General features: G+C 43.5%; 1 protein-coding gene across 1 annotated transcript; it reads right to left on the bottom strand.

Moving 5' to 3' along the window:
• Positions 1-3,594: 3,594 nt before the first annotated feature.
• LOC139551046 (V-type proton ATPase subunit d 1-like) lies at positions 3,595-17,596 on the bottom strand. Its single transcript, XM_071362398.1, has 8 exons — positions 17,381-17,596; positions 16,426-16,597; positions 11,324-11,502; positions 10,546-10,625; positions 6,837-6,914; positions 6,359-6,535; positions 5,871-5,945; positions 3,595-3,926 (listed from the first exon to the last, which is right to left on the bottom strand). The coding sequence occupies exons 1-8, from the start codon at positions 17,508-17,510 to the stop codon at positions 3,765-3,767; spliced, it is 1,053 nt and encodes a 350-aa protein (XP_071218499.1). The 5' UTR covers positions 17,511-17,596; the 3' UTR covers positions 3,595-3,764.
• Between the last annotated feature and the right edge of the window lie 5,101 nt (positions 17,597-22,697).

The raw sequence follows: 22,697 nt of genomic DNA, 5'->3' as shown, positions 1-22,697 counted from the left end.
GGACCACCACCCAGGACAATGGATCTAATTCCAGTAGTTGACCCAAAACTACGGCATCGCAGAAGGGGCAGACGAAGCGGCCACCTGGTCAGGCTCTGTAGATGTGCACATCGCCCACCGCTCTCGAGTATACTACTAGCCAATGTCCAGTCTCTTGACAACAAGGTAGACGAAATTCGAGCAAGGGTTGCCTTCCAGTGAGACATCAGAGATTGTAACATTCTCTGTTTCACCGGAAACATGGCTGTCTTGGGATATGTTGTCGGAATCGGTTCAGACACCGGGCTTCTCCATGCATCGCGCCGACTGAGATAAACACCTCTCTTGGAAGAGGAAGGGCGGGGGTGTATGCTTCATGATTAACGACTCATGCTGTAATCATAACAACATACAGGAACTCAAGTCCTTCTGCTCACCCGACCTAGAATTGCTTACAATCAAATGCCGGCCATTTTACCTACCAAAACAATTCTCGTCAGTTATAGTCACAGATGTGTACATTCCCCCTCAAGCAGACACCAAGACGGCCATCAAGGAACTTCACTGGACTATATGCGAACTGGAAACAATATATCCTGAGTCTGCTTTTATTGTAGCTGGGGATTTTAACAAAGCAAATTTGAGAACAAGGCTACTTAAATTCTACCAGCATATTGATTGCGCTACACGCATGGGCTATAAACCTCTACCGCTGCTACTCTAACTTCCGCGATGCATACAAAGCCCTCCCCTGCCCTCCCTTCGGCAAGTCCGACCATGACACAATCTTGCTCCTACCGTCTTCTAGGCAGAAACTCAAACAGGATGTACCAGTGACGAGAACCATTCAACGCTGGTCTGACCAATCGAATGCCATGCTTCAAGATTGTTTTGATCACGCGGACTGGAATATGTTTCCGGTCAGCCTCAGGGAACAACATCGACCTATACGCTGACTTGGTGAGTGCGTTTATAAAGAAGTGCATTGGAGATGTTGTACCCACTGTGACTATTAAAACCTACCCTAACCAGAAACCATGGATGGATGTGGCATTCGCGCAAAACTGAAAGCGCGATCCACCGCATTAAGGTCTGGGAATATGACTGAATATAAACAGTGTAGTTATTCCCTCTGCAAGGCAATCAAACAAGCGAAATGCCAGTACAGGGAAGGTGGAGTCGCAATTCAACGGCTCAGACACGAGACGTATGTGGCAGGTCTACAGGAAATCATGAACTGCCCGCTTTGAGGATAACTACTAGAACTGCACCCCCCCTCTCCTTCTCCGTGGCTGATGTGAGTAAAACATTTAAACGTGTTAACCCTCGCAAGGCTGCTGGCCCAGATGGCATCCCTAGCTGTGTCCTCAGAGCATGCGCAGACCAGCTGGCTGGTGTGTTTACGGACATATTCAATCGCTCCCTATCCCAGTCTGTTGTCCCCACATGCTTCAAGATGGCTACCATTGTTCCTGTACCCAAGAAGGCAAAGATAACTGAACTAAATGACTACCACCCTGTAGCACTCACTTCTGTCATCATGAAGTGATTTGAGAGACTAGTCAAGGATCATTTCACCTCCACCTTACCGGCCACCTTAGACCCACTTCAGTTTGCATACCGTCCCAAAAGGTCCACAGACGACGCAATCGCCATCACACTGCACACTGCCCTATCCCATCTGGACAATAGGAATACTTATGTAAGAATGTGGTTCGTTGACTACAGCTCAGCACTCAACAACATAGTACCCTCCAAACTCATCATCAAGCTGGAGGCCCTGGGTCTCAACCCTGACCTGTGCAATTGGGTCCTGGACTTTCTGACGGGCTGTGCCCAGGTGCTCAAGGTAGGAAACAATATCCCTACTTCGCTGACCCTCGACACTGGGGCCCCACAAGGGTGTGTGCCCCAGCCCTCTCCTGTACTCCCTGTTCACCCATGACTGAGTGGCCATGCAAGCCTCCAACTCAATCATCAAGTTTGCAGACGACACAACAGTAGTGGGCTTGATTACCAACAGCGACAAGACAGCCTACAGGGAGGAGGTGAGGGCACTCGGAGTGTGGTGTCAGGAAAACTTATTCCAGTTACTAATAAGCATGCACCCTTTAAGAAAACTTCTTAAGACTAGGGGGCGGTATTTTCGTTTTTGTCTAAAAAACGTACCCATTTGAAACTGCCTATTTCTCAGCCCCCGAAACTAGAATATGCATATAATTGTCAGATTAGGATAGAAAACACTCTAGAGTTTCCAAAACTGTCTTAATATTGTCTGTGAGTTAAACAGAACTGATATTGCAGGCGAAAACCGGAGGAAAATCCAATCAGGAAGTGCCCCTGTTTTTGAAACCTCTCTGTTCCTATGCATCCCTATTGCCCATTTAAAGGGATATCAACCAGACTTATTTTTCTATGGCTTCCTTAAGGTGTCAACAGCCTTTAGACATAGTTTCAGGCTTTTACTTTGAAGAATGAGCGTGAACGACCACATTGCGTAAGTGCATAGGTGGGGGCTCTCCGAGTGAGTTGTGCGCAAAAGGGAAAGGCAGCCATTGTTACTCCCGGTCCCAGTGAAAAGCCAACTGTCCCGGTTGATATATTATCGAATAGATATTTGAAAAACACCCTGAGGATGGATTATAAAAAACGTTTGACATGTTTCTGTGGACATTATGGATATAATTTGGAATTTTTGTCTGCGTTGTCGTGACCGCTCTTTCCGGTGGATTCCTGGGCATAACGCAGCAAACTAACGGAGGTATTTGGATATAAAAAATATCTTTATGGAAAAAAGGAACATTTGTTGTCTAACTGGGAGTCTCGTGAGTGAAAACATCCGAAGATCATCAAAGGTAAACGATTAATTTGATTGCTTTTCTGATTTTCGTGACCAAGTTACCTGATGCTAAGTGTACTTATTGTTTTGTCGAGCGATTGATAAACTTACACAAACGTTTGTATTGCTTTCGCTGTAAAGCATAATTTCAAAATCTGAGACGACAGGTGGATTAACAAAAGGCTAAGCTGTGTTTTGCAATATTGCACTTTGTTACCATCTGGCAAGCGGTATCGGATTATCAGGTTTCGGACGAACAGGCTCCAAGACAGCTACTACCACCAGGCCATCAGACTGCCGAGCTAACCCTAGCTGTCTCCCTGGACAGACCTACACCTTAGACACTATCTACACCTAGATATTATTGGCACTGACTACCCACACATCCAACCCTTACACACAAACGTACACACAAACACCCACATAAACGGTCAACACTGCAGTTCTATTATATACTATATATTCTACAGACTTTATATTTGTAAATACAGTGTAATACAGTCCTCTCATATTACTTCTATCACTTGTTACTTATTTTTGTTATTATTGATATTGACTAATGTACTGCATTGTTGAGGGAGTTGGGACAAAAGCATTTCACTGCACCTTTTATACCCGTCGTAAACTGTGTACGTGACGAATACGATTTGATTTGAGAATTCTTATTTTTGTATATTTGACATTCAATTATATACCTGAAGTCCCACCAAAATGTCTGAATTCCATAGATTGTTCTGTCTCTCATTATACAATTGTTCATGTGCTATAATACAGTCAATATTTGAAGCCTTTTGTTTATTAAAAAAAAGAGTTGAGTGTCTATGCAGCTGTTACATTTATCAGAACTGTATTTTTTTAACCTTTTATCAATTTTGACAACCGTTGCTAATAATACTACTAATACAAAAAGGTGTGTAACTGCTACAACAGACAGTGTGTTTGTCCTTTAGAAGATGGGGATGTAGTTGTTGATCTTAGACTTCTGTCTCTGTGTGACACACTCTGCGATCCAGACGATGTTGCGAGCCTCCTGCTCCTTCAGCTTGATGTAGGAATAGAACACCCCCAAATGGAACTGCTCCAGAAAGGCCAGCGTGTTCAGCTGCACCTGAGAGAGAGAGAGAGAGAGAGAGAGAGAGAGAGAGAGAGAGAGAGAGAGAGAGAGAGAGAGAGAGAGAGAGAGAGAGAGAGAGAGAGAGAGAGAGAGAGAGAGAGAGAGAGAGAGAGAGAGAGAGAGAGAGAGAGAGAGAGAGAGAGAGAGAGAGAGAGAGAGAGAGAGAGAGAGAGAGAGAGAGAGAGAGAGAGAGAGAGAGAGAGAGAGAGAGAGAGAGAGAGAGAGAGAGAGAGAGAGAGAGAGAGAGAGAGAGAGAGAGAGAGAGAGAGAGAGAGAGAGAGAGAGAGAGAGAGAGAGAATAATGTAGAACCTTTCAAAAGTTTGGGGTCACTTAGAAACATGAAATTAGTTGCAAAATGAATAGGAAATATAGTCAAGACATTGACAAGGTATAAATAATGATTTTTAATTTAAATAATAATTGTGTCCTTCAAACTTTGCTTTCGTCAAAGAATCCTCCATTTGCAGCCATTACAGCCCTACAGACCTTTGGCATTCTAGTTGTCAATTTGTTGAGGTAATATGGAGAGATTTCACCCCATGCTTTTTGAAGCAACTCCCACAAGTTGGATTGGCTTGATGGGCACTTCTTACGTACCATACGGTCAAGCTGCCCCCACAACATATCAATAGGGTTGAGATCCTGTGACTGTGCTGGCCACTCCATTATAGACAGAATACCAGCTGACTGCTTCTTCCCTAAATAGTTCTTACATAGTTTGGAGCTGTGCTTTGGGTCATTGTCCTGCTGTAGGAGGAAATTGGCTCCAATTAAGCGCCGTCCACAGGGTATGGCATGGCGTTGCAAAATGGAGTGATCGCCTTCCTTCTTCAAGATCCCTTTTACCCTGTACAAATCTCCCACTTTACCACCACCAAAGCACCCCCAGACCATCACATTGCCTCCACCATGCTTGACAGATGGCGTCAAGCATTCCTCCAGCATCTTTTCATTTTTTCTGCATCTCACGAATGTTCTTCTTTGTGATTCGAACACCTCAAACTTAGATTAATCTGTCCATAACACTTTTTTACAATCTTACTCTGTGTGTCTGTGTTATTTTGCCCATCTTAATCTTTTCTTTTTACTGACCAGTCTGAGATATGGCTTTTTCTTTGCAAATCTGTCTAAAGGCCAGCATCCCGGAGTCGCCTCTTCACTGTTGACGTTGAGACTGGTGTTTTGCGGGTACCATTTAATGAAGCTGCCAGTTGAGGACTTGTGAGGCGTCTGTTTCTCAAACTAGACACTCTAATGTACTTGTCCTCTTACTCAGTTGTGCACCGGGGCCTCCCACTCCTCTTTCTATTTTGGTTAGTGCCAGTTTGCGCTGTTCTGTGAAGGGAGTAGTATACTCCGTTGTACGAGATCTTCAGTTTCTTGGCAATTTCTTGCATGGAACAGCCTTCCTTTCTCAGAACAAGAATAGATGGACGAGTTTCAGAAGAAAGGTCGTTGTTTCTGGCCATTTTGAGCCTGTAATCGAACCAACAAATGCTGATGCTCCAGATACTCAACTAGTCTAAAGAAGGTCAGTTTATTGCTTCTTTAATCAGCACAACAGTTTTCAGCTGTGCTAACATAATTGCAAAAGGGTTTTCTAATGATCAATTAGCCTTTTAAAAGGATAAACTTGGATTAGCTAACACAACGTGCCATTGGAACACAGGAGTGATGGTTGCTGATAATGGGCCTCTGTACGCCTATGTAGATATTCCATAAAAAATCAGCCGTTTCCAGCTACAATAGTCTTTTACAACATTAACAATGTCTACAATGTATTTCTGATCAATTTGATGTTATTTTAATGGACAAAGTATGCTTTTCTTTCAAAAACAAGGACATTTCTAAGTGACCCCAAACTTTTGAACGGTAGCGTAGAATGTGCATATAGACCACATCCTCAGTCTAAATGTATTGCATGAGATGAATCTTACCTCCCGCTCAAAGAATCTGTCCTCCAGGGTTCTGGAGGATCCTGCCTCAGGTTCATCAAATATGAGTTTATAGTCCTGGAGGATATCAAAATCATATCAACTAATAAGACATAATAACCATAATAAGACATGATGTATCTAATACAATGTAGTATCAGACTGTAGTCAGCTTAAACCATGCGGTAGTAGTCTGATTCACTGCATAAACAGGGTGTAGTCATACAAAACGCAGCAGCACAGAGAGTATAGAAATAAAACTAATATTCAGATGTCCATGAAAGCAGAAACGGTCTAATTCTCGAGTTAAGTTAAACCCTGCATTATAAATCTTACTTTAATTATACAGTAGTAGTCCAACTGATGGGGCTTGTGTTCATTAGGCACCGAACAGAAGAACCCTGAAACACGGAGGGACTGCCTAGAGTTGTCCTATATGTAATGCCTAGTTTGGGTTTCCATTGACATTTTTCCATTGCTTTGAAACTCACATGGTAGTAGTCGGCCACAGCTTTGACCTGCTCGTAGTCCTCTGCCCTGGCCAAGAGACGGAGCCCCTCGGGGTACAGTCTCCCACAGGAGGGGTACAGGGCGCTCCTCTCCCCCCCACTCAGGTCTGTCCCGAACGAGTTCACTGTGATGATGAACGCACGCCGGTCGGCCTCAAACTGCAACATACACACAGGAAGTAAACAACAAATACCCACAGAGGGGTAACACATAGAGGCTCACTGGCAAACACACACACATATAAAACACGGACAGAGAGAGAGAGAGAGAAAATATAAAGGGTCACATGTAAAGGTAAAACAAATAGACCACAGACAAATAGAGAGGGTAAGACATGCAGTATCAGTTTACAGTACATATACACTCTCAAAACACACACACAGACACACAGGATAAAACGACTCATTCAAACTGTAACTGGTAATGTCTCAGGTAAGAGGAAAGAATGGTTTACAATACCTCCAGGATAGGACACATGATGTTCTTTGTGGCTCCTCCACTCTCCTGGCAGAATTGATAGAATGCCTCCAAATAAGCCTGTTTAAAATTAAAAGACACTTTCAGATCTAAACCATAGAAACAAACGTCTCTGTTTATTTTATTCACTTTTCTCAATGATGATGTAAAAGATAAACATGATCACAGTCATGAAAATAAGCTTAAAACTTCTTAGGGCTGCAATCCCGTTAACAGCCAGTGAAAGTGCAGGGCGCCAAATTCAAACAACAGAAATCTCATAATTAAAATTCCTCAAGCCTACAAGTATTTCACACCATTTTAAAGATACACTTCTTGTTAATCCCACCACAGTGTCCGATTTCAAAAAGGCTTTACAGCGAAAGCACCACAAACGATTATGTTAGGTCACTGCCAAATCACAGAAAAACACAGCCATTTCTCCAGCCAAAGACAGGAGTCACAAAAAGCAGAAATATAGATAAAATGAATCACTAACCTTTGATGATCTTCATCAGATGACACTCATAGGACTTCATGTTACACAATACATATATGTTTTGTTCGATAAAGTTCATATTTATATCCAAAAACCTCAGTTTACATTGGCGCCATGTTCAGAAATGCCTCCAGAATTCCCAGAGAAATTGCAGAGAGCCACATCAAATAACAGAAATACTCATCATACACTTTGATGAAAGATACATGTTTTACATAGAATTAAAGATAAACTTGTTCTTAATGCAACCGCTGTGTCAGATTTCAAAAAAGCTTTACGGCAAAAGCACAATATTCAATAATCTGTGAACAGCGTTCAGCCACAAAAGCAAGCCATACAGTTACCCGCCAAATTGTGGAGTCAACAAAAGTCAGAAATAGCATTATAAATCTTCACTTACCTTTGCTGATCTTCGTCAGAATGCACTCCCAGGACTCCCACTTCCACAAGAAATGTTTGTTTTGTTCGGTAATGTCCATCATTTATGTCCAAATAGCTACTTTTGTTAGCGCGTTTGGTAAACAAATCCAAAGTCACGAAGCGCGTTCACTAAAAGCAGATGAAATGTCAAAAAGTTCCGTAACAGTCAGTAGAAACATGTCAAACAATGTATTGAATCAATCTTTAGGATGTTTTTAACATAAATCTTCAATAATGTTCCAACAGGAGAATTCCTTTGTCTTCAGAAGTGCGATGGAACAGAGCTCGCTCTCACATGAGAGTGCGCATGGTCAGCGCATGTTCAGGTCATGATAGACCTTACTCAATCCCTTCACAGTAGAAGCATCAGACAAGGTTCTAAAGACTGTTGACATCTAGTGGAAGCCGTAGGAAGTGCAAAATGACCCATATCCCACTGTGTATTCGATCGGCGATGACTTGAAAACCTACAAACCTCAGATTTCCCACTTCCTGGTTGGATTTTTTTCTCAGGTTTTTGCCTGCCATATGAGTTCTGTTATACTCACAGACATCATTCAAACAGTTTTAGAAACTTCAGAGTGTTCTCTATCCAATACTAATAATAATATGCATATATTAGCAACTGGGACTGAGGAGCAGGCAGTTTACTCTGGGCACCTTTTCATACAAGCTACTCAATACTGCCTCTGCAGCCATAAGAAGTTTTAAGAGCAATCACCATTTTAGCAGTGCTTGACTATAAATCAAATCAAAGTTTTGGATCTACACAGTAAAATCACAAGAGTTAATTTAACCCCCATGGAGTCATATGTAACACCATTTTGGAGTTTACTCTGGTAATGAGTTAAAGGTACTACACCTAGAATTTTCTTTACATTACACAAACATTTTTATCTCCTTATTGATGGTTAGATCCTGACTCCTGTTAATCTCTCCTCCCGAGAGGAGAAAGCCTGGGAGAAAGCTCTCAACAGATGGGTCGACAAAAGTGCACCTTTGGAGGAGGTATTTAATTGATTTAATGTTAAGCTGAACATCACGCCCAGTTGTGGGTGTTTTCTAATGTTTTATTCTTTTTCATTTACGTTACAGAGCTAGCCTGTGCCACCACCTCCCACCATGGCCATGATGAAGCCTGGTTGGCTAGGAGACTACAGGCGCTACTGATCCACTAGTCTCTATCAACAGCAGTTGAAGAACACCAAGGTAACCTGCCTAAATGACTACCGACCCGTAGCACTCACGTCTGTAGCCATGACGTGCTATGAAAGGCTGTTCATGGCTCACATCAACACCATTATCCCAGAAACCCTAGACCCACTCCAATTTGCATACTGCCCAAACAGATCCACAGATGATACAATCTCTATTGCACTCCACACTGCCCTTTCCCACCTAGACAAAAGGAACACCTACGTACGAATGCTATTCATTGACTACAGCTCAGCGTTCAACACCATAGTGCCCTCAAAGCTCATCACTAAGCTAAGGACCTTGGGACTAAACACCTCCCTCTGCAACTGGGTCCTGGACTTCCTGACGGGCCGCCCCCAGGTGGTAAGGGTAGGTAACAACACATCTGCCACGCTGATCCTCAACACAGGGTCCCCTCAGGGGTGCGTGCTCAGTCCCCTCCTGTACTCCCTGTTCACCCACGACTGCATGGCCAGGCACAACTCCAACACCATCATTAAGTTCGCCAACGACACAACAGTGGTAGGCCTGATCACTGACAATGATGAGACAGCCTATAGGGAGGTCAGAGACCTAGCAGTGTGGTGCCAGAATAACAACCTCTCCCTCAACGTGATCAAGACAAAGGAGATGATTGTGGACAACAGAAAAAGGAGGACCGAGCACGCCCCATTCTCATCGGCGGAGCTGTAGAGGAGCAGGTTGAGAGGTTCAGGTTCTTGGTGTCCACATCACCAACAAACTATCATGGTCTAAACACACCAAGACAGTCATGAAGAGGGCACGACAATGCCTATTCCATCACAGGAGACTGTAAAGATTTTGCATGAGTTATCAAATCGTCAAAAAGTTCTACAGGTGAACCATCGAGAGCATCCTGACTGGGTGCATTACCGCCTGGTATCGCAACTGCTCGGCCTCCGACCGCAAGGCACTACAGAGGGTAGTGCGTACGGCCCAGTACATCACTGGGGCCAAGACTCCTGCCATCCAGGACCTCTATACCAGGTGGTGTCAGAGGAATGCCCAAACAATTGCCAAGGACTCCAGCCACCCTAGTCATAGACTGTTCTCTATGCTATCGCACGGCAAGCGGTACAGCTTCTGCCCCCAACAGCTTCTACCCCCAAGCCATAAAACTCTTGAACAGTTAATCAAATGGCTACCCAGACTATTTGCATTGTTCCCACCCCCCATGTTTACGCTGCTGCTACTCTCTGTTTATTATCCATGCATAGTCACTTTACCTCTATCTACATGTACATATTACGTCAGTTACCTTGAATAACCGATGCCCCCACACATTGACTCTGTACCAGTACCCCCTGTATATAGCCTCGCTAATGTTATTTTATTGTTGCTCCTTAATTATTTGTTATTTCTATTTGTTTTTCTTAAAACTGCATTGTTGGTTAAGTAAGCATTTCACTGTAAGGAATTGTTGTATTCGGCATATGTAACAAATAACATTTGATTTGATTTGATTTACATGCCATTTTGGAGACCAGATTCATTCCATGCCTGTGTATGGTAGTGCTCAAAATGTGAGGAAATGCAGAGATGTTTCTACATTCAACTGATTTGATGCCACATCACCTTGTACAGTTTGTTTCTCATGATCTCAGCACCCATCTCATCCAGGTTGGCCTCAGACACAGCATCCTGGAAGAACAGAGCTGAAAAGACAAAGTAGCACACATACACTCTTAGAAAAAAAGGTGCCATCTAGAACCTGAAATGGTTCTCCGGCTGTCCACATAGGAGAACCCTTTGTAGAACCCATTTGTAACTAGGTAGAACCCTTTTTGGTTCCAGATAGAACCATTTTGTGTTCCATATAGAACCCTTTCCACAGAGGGTTCGACATAGAACCCAAAAGAGCCGAGTGTATAGATTGAATGGTAATAAACCCAGACCCAGAACACTGACACGTCCATAAACCTTCACAGCAATAGGAGACGTTACAGCCACAGAGTTGATACTAGTGAGCAGCAGGAGGCAATGTTACACCATCCTCTGAGTTATTACGTACTCTCTTCAGGGGAAGGCTACTCACTTCTAAATAGTGCAAGCATGCTGCCTTTTAATGCACTGGTTGCGGTATGCTCTAGAAAACTAGGTGAGTGGACATTCTGGTCAATAAATTACTTATAGCGTATTAATAATAAAGCCTAATGATAAGAATCCAAAAACAAGCAAAAAGCTTGTATTTTGTCAATATAATATTCATGAAGCATTTGGATTTCATATTCATATTACACTAGATATTCAAAGAAGGTTTTCATAGATATGTACATTATAGATAGTCAATCTGATTTATTAGTCAGTCCCACTGGCACAGATGCCCACAGAATATGCCCACTGTAGTGATTACCCAGAGGTGTGTCTACCAGGATGGCACAGTAGAGCTCAGCAGGTGTGCGGGCAATGCCAACCGCTGCCATCTGGTCAAACATCCCCAGTGGGTGGCACCGTGGCAGAAGCTCTGCCACGTCCCTCTGCTTCAGGGCACCGGTGATCAACATCACCACGTTGTCAATCATGTAACTGTAGCTGCAACATGGAGGAGATAAAGACAGACAGGGGAGAGAATGTGGACCTAGTTCCATTTCTTTTCAAATTATTCATTTTCCTCCTTTCGTAATTCCATCCAACCTTTCGTAATTCCCTGATTTTAACATGCTAAGTTTTGATGAGTGGACGTGATATGATGGAAATGTACCTTCACTTATCCAATCAAATACAGATCAGTGATGACCTCAATGAAGGTAAGGATACATTTGAGAAACATTCAAACATTGCTACTGTACTATTCGAATATACCCATAACAACTACTGAGCTTTAAATTCGCACTCCAGTCCACTTTTCACCTTATGTGTCACCTGATTTACTTAAAGGTCCAATGCAGCTGTTTTTATCTCAATATCAAATCATTTCTGGGTAACAATTAAGTACCTTACTAGGATTGTTTTCAATTAAAATGGTAAACAATTCACAAAAATAGCTTCTTAGCAAAGAGCAATTTATCAAGCAAGAATTTTGCTAGGATTGTCTGGGAGTGGGGAGGAGAAAACTGAAACTAGCTGTTATTGCTAGAAAGGTTTGGAACTCTCTTTCTTATTGGTCTATTAACAAATTTAGGCTAAAACGCCATCCCGCCAAAATAGGCTGAAATTGCAGGCAGTCTCTTCCCCTTTTCCTCAAGACCAGCATGAATTCTTTGGGGCATTCTACAAGGTGTCAGAAACGTTCCACAGGGATTTGGTCAATGCTGACACGATGGCATCACGCAGTTGCTGCAGATTGGCAGTACAATCACACTGCAAACAGCCCATTCCATCTCATGGACCAACGTTTCTGACACCTTGTAGAATGCCCCGAAGAATTCAGGCTGCTCAGGCCACTCAAGTAAACTGAATTCGCTGTCATGTTCAAGGCAATGTTTTTCCAGAAACATCAGAACAAAAGGCTGCTGGTTTTAGAAAACTGGCCGCTTCTTCTTGTTTTTAGCTGATAGGAGTTGAACCCGGTGTTGTCGTCTGCTGCAATAGCCCATCCTTGACAAGGATCGACAAGTTTGTTCCGAGATGTAATTTTGCACACCACTGTTGTACTGTGCCGTTATTTGTCTGTTTGTGGCCTTCCCGTTAGCTTGTGCAATTCTTGCCATTCTCCATTGACCGCTCTCATCAATGAGCTGTTTTCGCCCACAGGACTGCCGCTGACTGGGTGTTTTTTGTTTGTCACACCATTCACGGTAAACCCAAGACACTGTGGGCGAAAATGTGTGAAAAGCCCAGGAGGGAGGTGGTTTCTGAGATACTTGATCTGGCGCGCCCGGCACGACGATCATACCGCGCTCAAAGTCGCTTAGGTCACTCGTTTTGCCCATTCTAACGTTCAATTGAACAGTAACTGAATGCCTCAATGCCTGTCTGCCTGCTTTATATAGCAAACCAATGCTAGGTGGCTCACTGTCTGTAGAAGCGATACATTTTTGTGAACGGGGTGGTGAACCTAATAAACTGTCGGGTGAGTGTATATAAAACAAAATCAAGTTTTCTTTACAGCTCTGGGCCTTTAACAAAGGGGGGGGGGGGGCAAGGGGGAGGCCGATGACATCAGAGGGCACCATCAGACCAACTCCTTGAATCAGATTAAGCGTTAACCTGCACTAGCCGACACCCGCATAGCTGGTGTTTTGGCGGCGTCAGAGTTGTAACTGCGTTGGAGCTGTCAAATCAGTGAGCAGCTGCTCTGGTGGTCATTTTCACCAAGTCACACCCGTTCCACCTGCATTAGAAGTGCAGAATGAGAAAGTGTAGGCTGTACAGAAATAATGACACTTCAATTTAAAATCATTCAACAAAGTAATGAAGATTTCTATCAGCCTAATCGAGGTGTGTAGATTACATCACACATTCCAGTGTTCGAACTTGTAAACTCGGCTGCATAGGATTTCTACTAATGCGACTCCGTGCAGCAAATGTCAATTTCCACGATGGGTATAATGCCGGGAGACGCTTGAGGATTTTCTCTAGCACCTCCCAGACATGAAAGCAAAAGCTATGCGACTTTCCCGAAGTAGATCCTTGGTCAGCACCACCCAGGGCATTTGAACTGATTCCAGAGGCCGACCCAAAACAATGCCGCCAGAGAAGAGGGAGACGGAGCGGTCTTCTGGTCAGACTTCGGAGGCGCGCACACCACCCACCGCTTCCGAGTATATTCCTCGCTAATTTCCAGTCCCTAGATTGACAAAATCAGGGCAAGGGTTGCTTTCCAGAGAGACATCAAGGATTGTAACATACTCTGTTTCACGGAAACATGGCTTTCTCGGGATATGCTGTCGGAGTTGGTACAGCCTACAGGGAGGAGGTGAGGGCTGTTGGAGTGTGGTGTCAGGAAAATAACTTCTCACTCAACGTCAACTAAACAAAGGAGATGATCAGAAGAAGGAGCAACTCGCTATCTACATTGACGGGACAGCAGTGGAGAAGGTGGAAAGTTTTAAGTTCCTCGGCGTACACATCACTGACAAACTGAAATGGTCCACCCACACAGACAGTGTGGTGAAGAAGGCGCAACAGATCCTCTTCAACTTCAGAAGGCTGACGAAATTTGGCTTGTCACCTAAAATCCTCACCAACTTTTACAGATGCACAATTGAGAGCATCCTGTCGGGCTGTATCACCGGCTGGTACGGCAACTGCACCGCCCATAACCACAGGGCTCTCCAGAGGGTGGTGCGGTCTGCACAACGCATCTCGGGGGCAAACTACTAACAGAGAGGTTGCTGCCTACATACAGACTTGAAATCATTGGCCACTTTAATAAATGGATCACTAGTCACTTTAATAATGCCACTTTAATAATGTTTACATATCTTGCATTACTCATCTCATATGTATATACTGTATTCAATACTATCTATTACCTTATTATCTTAGCCTATGACGCTCTGTCATTGCTCATCCATATATTTATATTTATATAGTCTTATTCCTTCCTTTACTTAGATTTGTGTGTATTAGGTATTTGTTGTGGAATTGTTAGATATTACTTGTTAGATGTTGCTGCACTGTCAGAACTAGAAGCACAAGCATTTCGCTACACTTGCAATAACATCTGCTAACCATGTGGATGTGACAAATAAAATCTACCAAGCGGAAGAATGGCATGACAATGGACCTCAGGATCATTCAAATTGCCATCAATAAAATGCAATTGTGTTCTCTGTCTGTAGCTTATACCTGCCCATACCATAAACCCACCGCTACCATGGGGCACCCTGTTCACAACGTTGACATCAGCAACCTGTGATCTGCTGTTGTGAGGCCGGTTGTGAGGCTGGCATCTCTAAAACGCGTTGGAGGTGGCTTATGGTAGAGAAATGAGCATTGAATTCTCTGGCAACGGCTCTGGTGGACATTTCTGCAGTCAACATGCCAATTGCACGCTCCCTCAAAACTTGATACATCTGTGGCAATGTGTTGAATGACAAAAATGCACATTTTAGAATGGCCTTTTATTGTCCCCAGCACAAGCAGCAGTGGTGTAATGACCATGCTGTTTAATCAGCTTCTTGATATGCCACACCAGTCAGTTGGATGGATTATCTTGGCAAAGGAGAAATGCTCACTAACAGGGATGTTAACAAATTTGTGCAGGAAATATGAGAGAAATAAGCTTTTTGTGCGCATGGAAAATTCATGGGATCGTTTTTTTCAGATCATGAAACATTGGACCAACACTTTATGTTTTTGTTCAGTTTTTCAATGGTTCACTAGAAAATATTAATTGACGGCCAAATAGATTGCAAGAAGAGGAAGGAGAGGAGGAAAAGGGGGGAAATGAACTTGGTGAGATAAAGTATAGAACAAGTTTAAAAAAGTTGACCCTCTAGTACTTGTGTTTCGCATATTTCAGATTTGTAAAAATGTGTAATACATTTGGAGCTGTAAGATTACTGGCATACAAGGAAGGTACTTAGTCAAGGAAGGTGTATAGATTACTGGCATACAAGGAAGGTACTTAGTCAAGGAAGGTGTATAGATTACTGGCATACAAGGAAGGTACTTAGTCAAGGAAGGTGTATAGATTCCGGCAGACAGACAGGCAGGCCTACAGAGATAGGCAGACAGACAGGCAGGCCTACAGAGATAGGCAGACAGACAGGCAGGCCTACAGAGATAGGCAGACAGACAGGCAGGCCTACAGAGATAGGCAGACAGACAGGCATGCCTACAGAGATAGGCAGACAGACAGGCATGCCTACAGAGATAGGCAGACAGACAGGCAGGCCTACAGAGATAGACAGACAGACAGGCAGGCCTCCAGAGATAGGCAGACAGACAGGCAGGCCTACAGGGATAGACAGACAGACAGGCAGGCCTCCAGAGATAGGCAGACAGACAGGCAGGCCTACAGGGATAGGCAGACAGACAGGCAGGCCTACAGAGATAGGCAGACAGACAGGCAGGCCTACAGAGATAGGCAGACAGACAGGCAGGCCTACAGAGATAGGCAGACAGACAGGCAGGTCTACAGAGATAGGCAGACAGACAGGCAGGCCTACAGAGATAGGCAGACAGACAGGCAGGCCTACAGGGATAGACAGACAGACAGGCAGGCCTACAGAGATAGGCAGACAGACAGGCAGGCCTACAGAGATAGGCAGACAGACAGGCAGGCCTACAGAGATAGGCAGACAGACAGGCAGGCCTACAGAGATAGACAGACAGGCAGGCCTACAGAGATAGGCAGACAGACAGGCAGGCCTACAGAGATAGACAGACAGACAGGCAGGCCTCCAGAGATAGGCAGACAGACAGGCAGGCCTACAGAGATAGGCAGACAGACAGGCAGGCCTACAGAGATAGGCAGACAGACAGGCAGGCCTCCAGAGATAGGCAGACAGACAGGCAGGCCTACAGAGATAGGCAGACAGAAGGGATTTATTAGAACACTCCTACGTGATGTAGTCGAGGAAGGTGGAGAGGGGTGCTAGGGAGTGAGCGCGTAGGCAGCGGAACTCAGTCAGAATGTTCTCCTTCAGTCTGTGGTCAATGAGAGACACGGTCAGGTCCTCGTTCCCAGCGGTCAGGAGGCTGCCGTAGTCTGTACTCTGCAGGTGCAGCTTCATGTCTACATTGAGATATTGTGAAAAGACACAGGTCATATGTGGACAGGAGATTGAACCATTGATGCCATGAGGGTGCCTTGTGGTGCTGGCAACTCCAATAACAATCTGAGTACCCCTAGGTGTAGCAATATTAATTATAGCACTGGACCAAAATAGTATTTTCAACACTGTGTGTTCACTATTTTAGAGCCAATTCAATAGTGAATGTTGGTGAATGATAACAAACCCAAAGTGAATATTGCAGAATGATAACACGTTTGGTCAACGACAAAGACACAATTCGAAATATTTCGAGACACATAAAACAAGTATGCATTTCTACTTGTCTGTAAAACTGTGAAATTATGTTTTATGTCTTTCATAAGTCACATTGACTTTTGCTTGTCCAAATCTGTAATTCCAGTCAGTTCCAGTGGTTGACTGGAAGTTAACCTTTAAAGTTATGGGTAATTATCACTCTATTTTAAAGACTATAATTGACCCCTGTCAAACTGCCCATAACTCGCTTCCATTGTTTGGTGAGGATTATGATGACTAACGAGGAGTACACACACACTTGCTCCCATGTACACAAGCACCCACGCGCACACACATGTCTGCCACAGTTTAGGCCGGAATTCAAGCAAACCGCAATGTGCAAACATCGCATTGCACTGACTTACTCAATATATGGATATCTGTGTAATTGCAAACTATACGTAAAGCCAAATACTGCAACTGACACAGTGGGTTATAGACCCTAATTGGTAAACAAAACATTCCACGATACAAAAACCTCAGCTTACCCTCTAGTGTGTCACATTGGGCCAGGTTGTGATAGTCGGACCGAGTCAGTATCCCGGCCTTCAGTCCTCGTACCAGCCCCTCCAAGTACCCATGGTCCACATTGAAGCTAAGCTCTGGACACAGTGACATTCTCCAAAACGACAAGTTAGTTAACAGGCCCTCTCTTCTTGTTCTACCCGCAGCTTTGGCTTTGTCTCTCGTCCAACTTCCCTCTTTTCTGTCAATGACTAATGCTCATACAATCCTTCCCTTCCTATTTGACACTTGTAATAATTTCCATGGCTTTTGACTATTTACATATGTCCTATATCCAGCATCTGGGTTTTCTCCCTGACTCAAATCATTGGACTAATTGTAATCTGGAGAATCTGTTTTTCTATTGTAAAAATAAAGTTGTTTATTTGCAAATGTTCATGCAGGTTAACTTTAACTGCTGAAAAATGATGAGCAAGATAAGAGGGACGTTTTTAAAGATGCTTTACAGAAATGTTGCTCCTGAGAATTGTTGCCCAAAAGGGACAGAAATCTTGCGCATAAATGACCTCATTGGACATTAAGGGACACACCTCCCCATAGTAATTTATTGTTTGCCTAAAACTAAGGATGCATGTGGTTTGCAATACCAGAAAACTGAACAACAAAAAACATCCACAGTGCTGAAGTAATAAATAAATCCAATGGCCCGTGTGAACTCTGGGGTCGATCAAGGGGAAAACACTGTTTTCACAACCAGACAGCCGATTAGCATACAACTCATACAATGGCCTCTGACCGCAAAGCTAAACAACAGCAGAAAGGAGAAAAGAGAACATTATTCATCTCTAGATTCATAAACCTCTCCCATAAAACATGCATGGACTTCATTGTCAACGGGATTTTTTTTTGTGCCAAAATGCCAGCCACACACACAGATCCGCAGGGTTCTCTAGTTAGCATTCGTCCTGAGGGAGCAGATGACACCATTTGACAGAAATCTTGAGTAAATAAATCTTAACGTTAACGTAAATGGGGGTGGGGAATTCGAGTTATGGTGTGGAGCATGGGGTCTCTGTCCCCTTGGTGAATGTATATATCACAGTGTGAATGAAGCCTCGGAGAGGGATGTGTGACTAATAGAATGAAAGCGTACCCAAAACGTACGTCAAACCAGCTCGAACAAAAAGGGGAATCAGGTGCTCAACTGAGGGACTTAATCATGTGTGACTGTGTGTGTCTCATGCCTATCAGACAACACTTTGCTTATTTTCCACAGAAGTAAGGTGTGTGTGTGTGTGTGTGTGTGTGTGTGTGTGTGTGTGTGTGTGTGTGTGTGTGTGTGTGTGTGTGTGTGTGTGTGTGTGTGTGTGTGTGTGTGTGTGTGTGTGTGTGTGTGCGTGTGTGAAGGTCTGATGGAAATTTCATAAACAATAGGGGAACATCTTGGGTCTATACTTGCGAACGTTAGAAAAGGTTTTTCTCCATCTCAAAATGCGCATCAGCCAATTGAAATTGTCAACATTGTTGCACGTGATAATATGCTACATGTTAGCTGTTCCCATTACATAACCTGGCACATTTAGCTCTATGCTAACCTGACAAGGGGGCAATGTTTATTACCTGTAACATATTTCGCATCAGCCTATCAAAGATCTTAGACTTTATATCCACCAACCAATGGCATTTCTTAAAATAGATCAACTTGGCTACCAGGGTGATATTTAAAACCTCCAAATTCAAGGTTTACTTTTGTTAAACTTGGGGCTCTATTTTAACAAACGTAAAGCAAATGGTAAATCTAAGTGCTGGCGGTAGCTCTATAGGTTAGCGGTGTGTCAGAAATATTGTTGCTATTTTCACAACCATATTTATGGGCTCAGTTGCTGGCTGGAAAGTGCTGAGTTTTGATGAATAAACAAGTTGTGGGTGTGTCGAGGCTTAGCCTCTCATTGACCAATCAGAACCTGCTCCAGGGCTAAATATGTGGTTGATTCAAGTTGTGTATTTAAGGTCTTTCATATGCTCATTGTGCTCATTCGATTTTTTGCAGGGGCGTGGACATCGACCTTAAATAGCCTGCCCCATATATGGAAATAAATACATAGGCGCCTGCTGTAAATTGCAGTCTGGACATGGACATGCCAAACGTAGTCAATAAGCAAGATTCAATTCACTAGGCTATTGGCCTAAAAAGACGTATAATTGCAATCAAATTCTAATAAAACAAATTGTTTTAAATAGGCTATGTCTCAATACAGTTAGGCTCCAGGCACCATAATTGCTCCCCGTGCGCGTATAATACAGACAAGGCAATGTAGACAATGGAGGGTTGTTCACTCATCCTAACTTTTCACAGGAGCTGTATAAAGATCCAATATCAAGGGGAAGGGGGAATGCCCACTCTGTTAAACTGCTGCCGATTACAACGTTTTATAAACACATTGGAACTAGAAGTTGAATTGTTGGCACGCCACGGACGTTCTCGCCATAAAACGGGGGCGGTGAACAATTCTAATAAGTTTGCTGGTTTTCGTTTAATTGTATTAAAACCAATCTGTTTTTTTTTTAAAACAACAACAGAAAGAAATACATGTAAAATGTAATGGTATCATAAAATTGTCAGGTTAAAAAAAGACAATGCATTGCTGTTGTACCAGCCTTCCTTATAGTAGGCCTAGGGTAAGGGTAGCCTGCGGAGGGCTTGAGTTTTGAACATATGAAACGGAAAACAAGCAATTGTTTAGAGGGAAATAACTTTTAAAAACGAGGTTCACTGGTATTGACAGAGGTTCTCATCTCTCGTATCATGATGGGCGTGGATACACGTAGCCTACATCAAGGAGGGGGTTTCATGCACGTCCGAAACGGAAGCTGCATGGCTAAAATAATGTAGGCCTGCCTACAATAGGTAGATAAAAAGGGAATGTCAGCTCACTGTTTTACTCCTCTCAAACTTGATCTTTTAATAGAGCTTCGGTGATTAAGCTTGAGTAGGACAAAAAAACTGTCTTCATTGAGAGGGGAGGCTATGCTTGGTTTTTAATCAAATAAAACGGAATGGGAAAAACATTATTTTATGTTTCTAAATGTGAAGTATTCAGGCACCAAAAGCACATTACTGTTGTTCCATGTGCTTTCGGGCAGTGTGCGTCATGGCTGGATAGGCTGCATTTCTGCTGTCAAAATTAATTCCATAATCAACCATGTTACCGCATCAACCAGCTTTTGGTTGGTTTTAAATATCCCAACCAGCGCTGCCTGAAATTAGCACTTTGCATCACGTTTTTAAGGACACAACTCAAATATTTCCACCCCACCCATCTGAGCGCAAGTGAGCCGATATAAGACGGGTAAATTATGAATCTTTGTGCAAAAGTTTGAAAATAGAGAGCATTGGCTTTAACGGGTCAAAATTGGCCACGAACGTGCGTTTGACACCAGTGCCGCCTTAAAGCCAGCCTAAAATAGAGCCACAGAGTTTCTAAACCCAGAGGCTCAACATCACGAGACTTCTGGGAATGCTGGCGAAACAGACCAAACAGACCAGGCCGAGGTTTGGGGTTTGAGAAGTCAATGAGAGAATTGAAAAACTCTTCCTTAGTTGTTCATTTTCTCAATCTAAAGGCACAACTGTTTTAACTTCTTGTCTAAGAAATACTAAAGAAAACTATTTATCTTTAAAAGTCATTCTTTACTCAAGCTAACCCGGAGCCATACAGTATAGTGCATTGAGCTGGAATATCCCGCTCTCCAACTGATGTACGACCTCCGATACAATATGCCACATCCCCCTTATCAAGATATGCCTTTTCCGTATAAGACAAAACAATAACAATTCACTATAAATCCCGGTTACAAGTCTTTGCATAGTGACACACTGCATTTCAAATAACAAATGTACTCTTACTCAATCAGCCTCTAAGGTGCTTTTACTTCTCTCCCTGTCCGTCTCACTTCAACAGGCTGCCCTGGTGGGTCTGACACAGAAGTGTCTGGGCTTGACATTGTCTGACTTGTAATGTCACTCCCTTGCCTGTCTGTTTGCTCACACTCAGGTACATGTCACAAGCGTCTCCTATTTCTCCTGTATGGTTGCCACTGTTTTCACCACACGAGCCTCAGCGCTTCAGGTTTCACCATCATGCATTTTTACTCTATCATTTGAACTGAGTGCACTGATCACCGTGGACCCTTTGTCATAGTACCTTTTCCGTTCACTCTTTTCTCTCTGTTCGTTAAGAATGACCTTGTCATCCTTCTCTGTTTCTAGGGGTACTGGCAACCTAGTTTTGAGTTTCCTGTTGAACAAGAGCTCTGCATGAGACAGACCATGTTTTAGTGGAGTAGCCCTGTAGTTTAACAAAGGACAGATTCGGATCTGTCCTCGAGTCGAGAGCTTTCTTAAGCAGTAGTTTTACTGTTTTGGCACCTTTCTCGACTAACCCATTGCACTGTGGGTACAGTGGGCTGGATGTGACATGTTTGAACCCGTTCAGTTTAGCAAAATCACTGAAAGCTGAACTGCTGAACTGTGAGGCGCCCGTACGGACTACCTCTACGACTCCATGGCGAGCAAAGAATGACCTGATGTGAGTTATCACCTGACTAGCAGTAGTGTCCTTCAGCAAAGCTCTCTGGGTAATGAGAGTAATAGTCCATCAGTAGAACATCGTTCTTGCCGTCAAGTGCAAAGAGATCTTTGCCCCATGGTTTCAACACCTTGTTTTCCTCAACCCACATTGGCTCTTTGCTCTGTTTTGACCTGTATTTCTGGCATGTTTCACAGACTCCAATTGTCTGCTCTACATCAGCATTCACCTTGGGCCAGAATAACACGTTTTTTTACACGTCGTTTTGACTTTTCCATGCCTAGATGGCCCTTGTGTATTTTGATCAGCATGTTTTTCTGTAACACTTGGTATCACAATTTTTTTAACCCTTAAACAGAATTCCATCAAGTACAGATAGCTCATCCCTGTATTGACATCAAGGGTATGGTATAGCTTGTAGAGACCACCCGCATGTTATGGCTTGAATCGCCTTTTGCAAACGCTCATCTTCTGCAGCAGCACGTGAAATAACTGTCCACGTTTCATCTGAGACTGAGCAACTCTTTCTGATAAGGTTTACATGTATGGTCTGGTCCTGCTCGTATATCTGGGTTGGTTCTGAGCTGTCAAAGGCTCTGGACAATGTGTCTGCTACCAACAATTCCTTCCCTGGCCTGTGGCCTGTCATATTTCGGACGTTTCAGAAACAGTATATGTACCCTTGGTGGTGTGTATGCTAGACCCTTCTTTGCAATAGTAACCAAAGGTTTCTGATCTGTTTCGGCCCACA

The sequence above is a fragment of the Salvelinus alpinus genome, chromosome 23, assembly GCF_045679555.1.
Source record: "Salvelinus alpinus chromosome 23, SLU_Salpinus.1, whole genome shotgun sequence".
Classification (NCBI taxonomy): Eukaryota; Metazoa; Chordata; class Actinopteri; order Salmoniformes; family Salmonidae; genus Salvelinus; species Salvelinus alpinus.
The sequence above is the reverse complement of the archived record's forward strand: the minus strand, read 5'-3'. Positions and strand labels throughout refer to the sequence as shown.

Excerpts from the sequence above, each read along its gene's own strand:
- LOC139551046 (XM_071362398.1), bottom strand. The coding sequence starts at position 17,510 with ATGTCACTGTGTCCAGAGCTTAGCTTCAATGTGGACCATGGGTACTTG. Across the intron at positions 11,503-16,425 it reads ACCTTCCTCGACTACATCAC|CTACAGTTACATGATTGACA; the intron begins GTAGGAGTGTTC and ends TCCATGTTGCAG. Across the intron at positions 3,927-5,870 it reads ACAGATTCTTTGAGCGGGAG|GTGCAGCTGAACACGCTGGC; the intron begins GTAAGATTCATC and ends TCTCTCTCTCAG.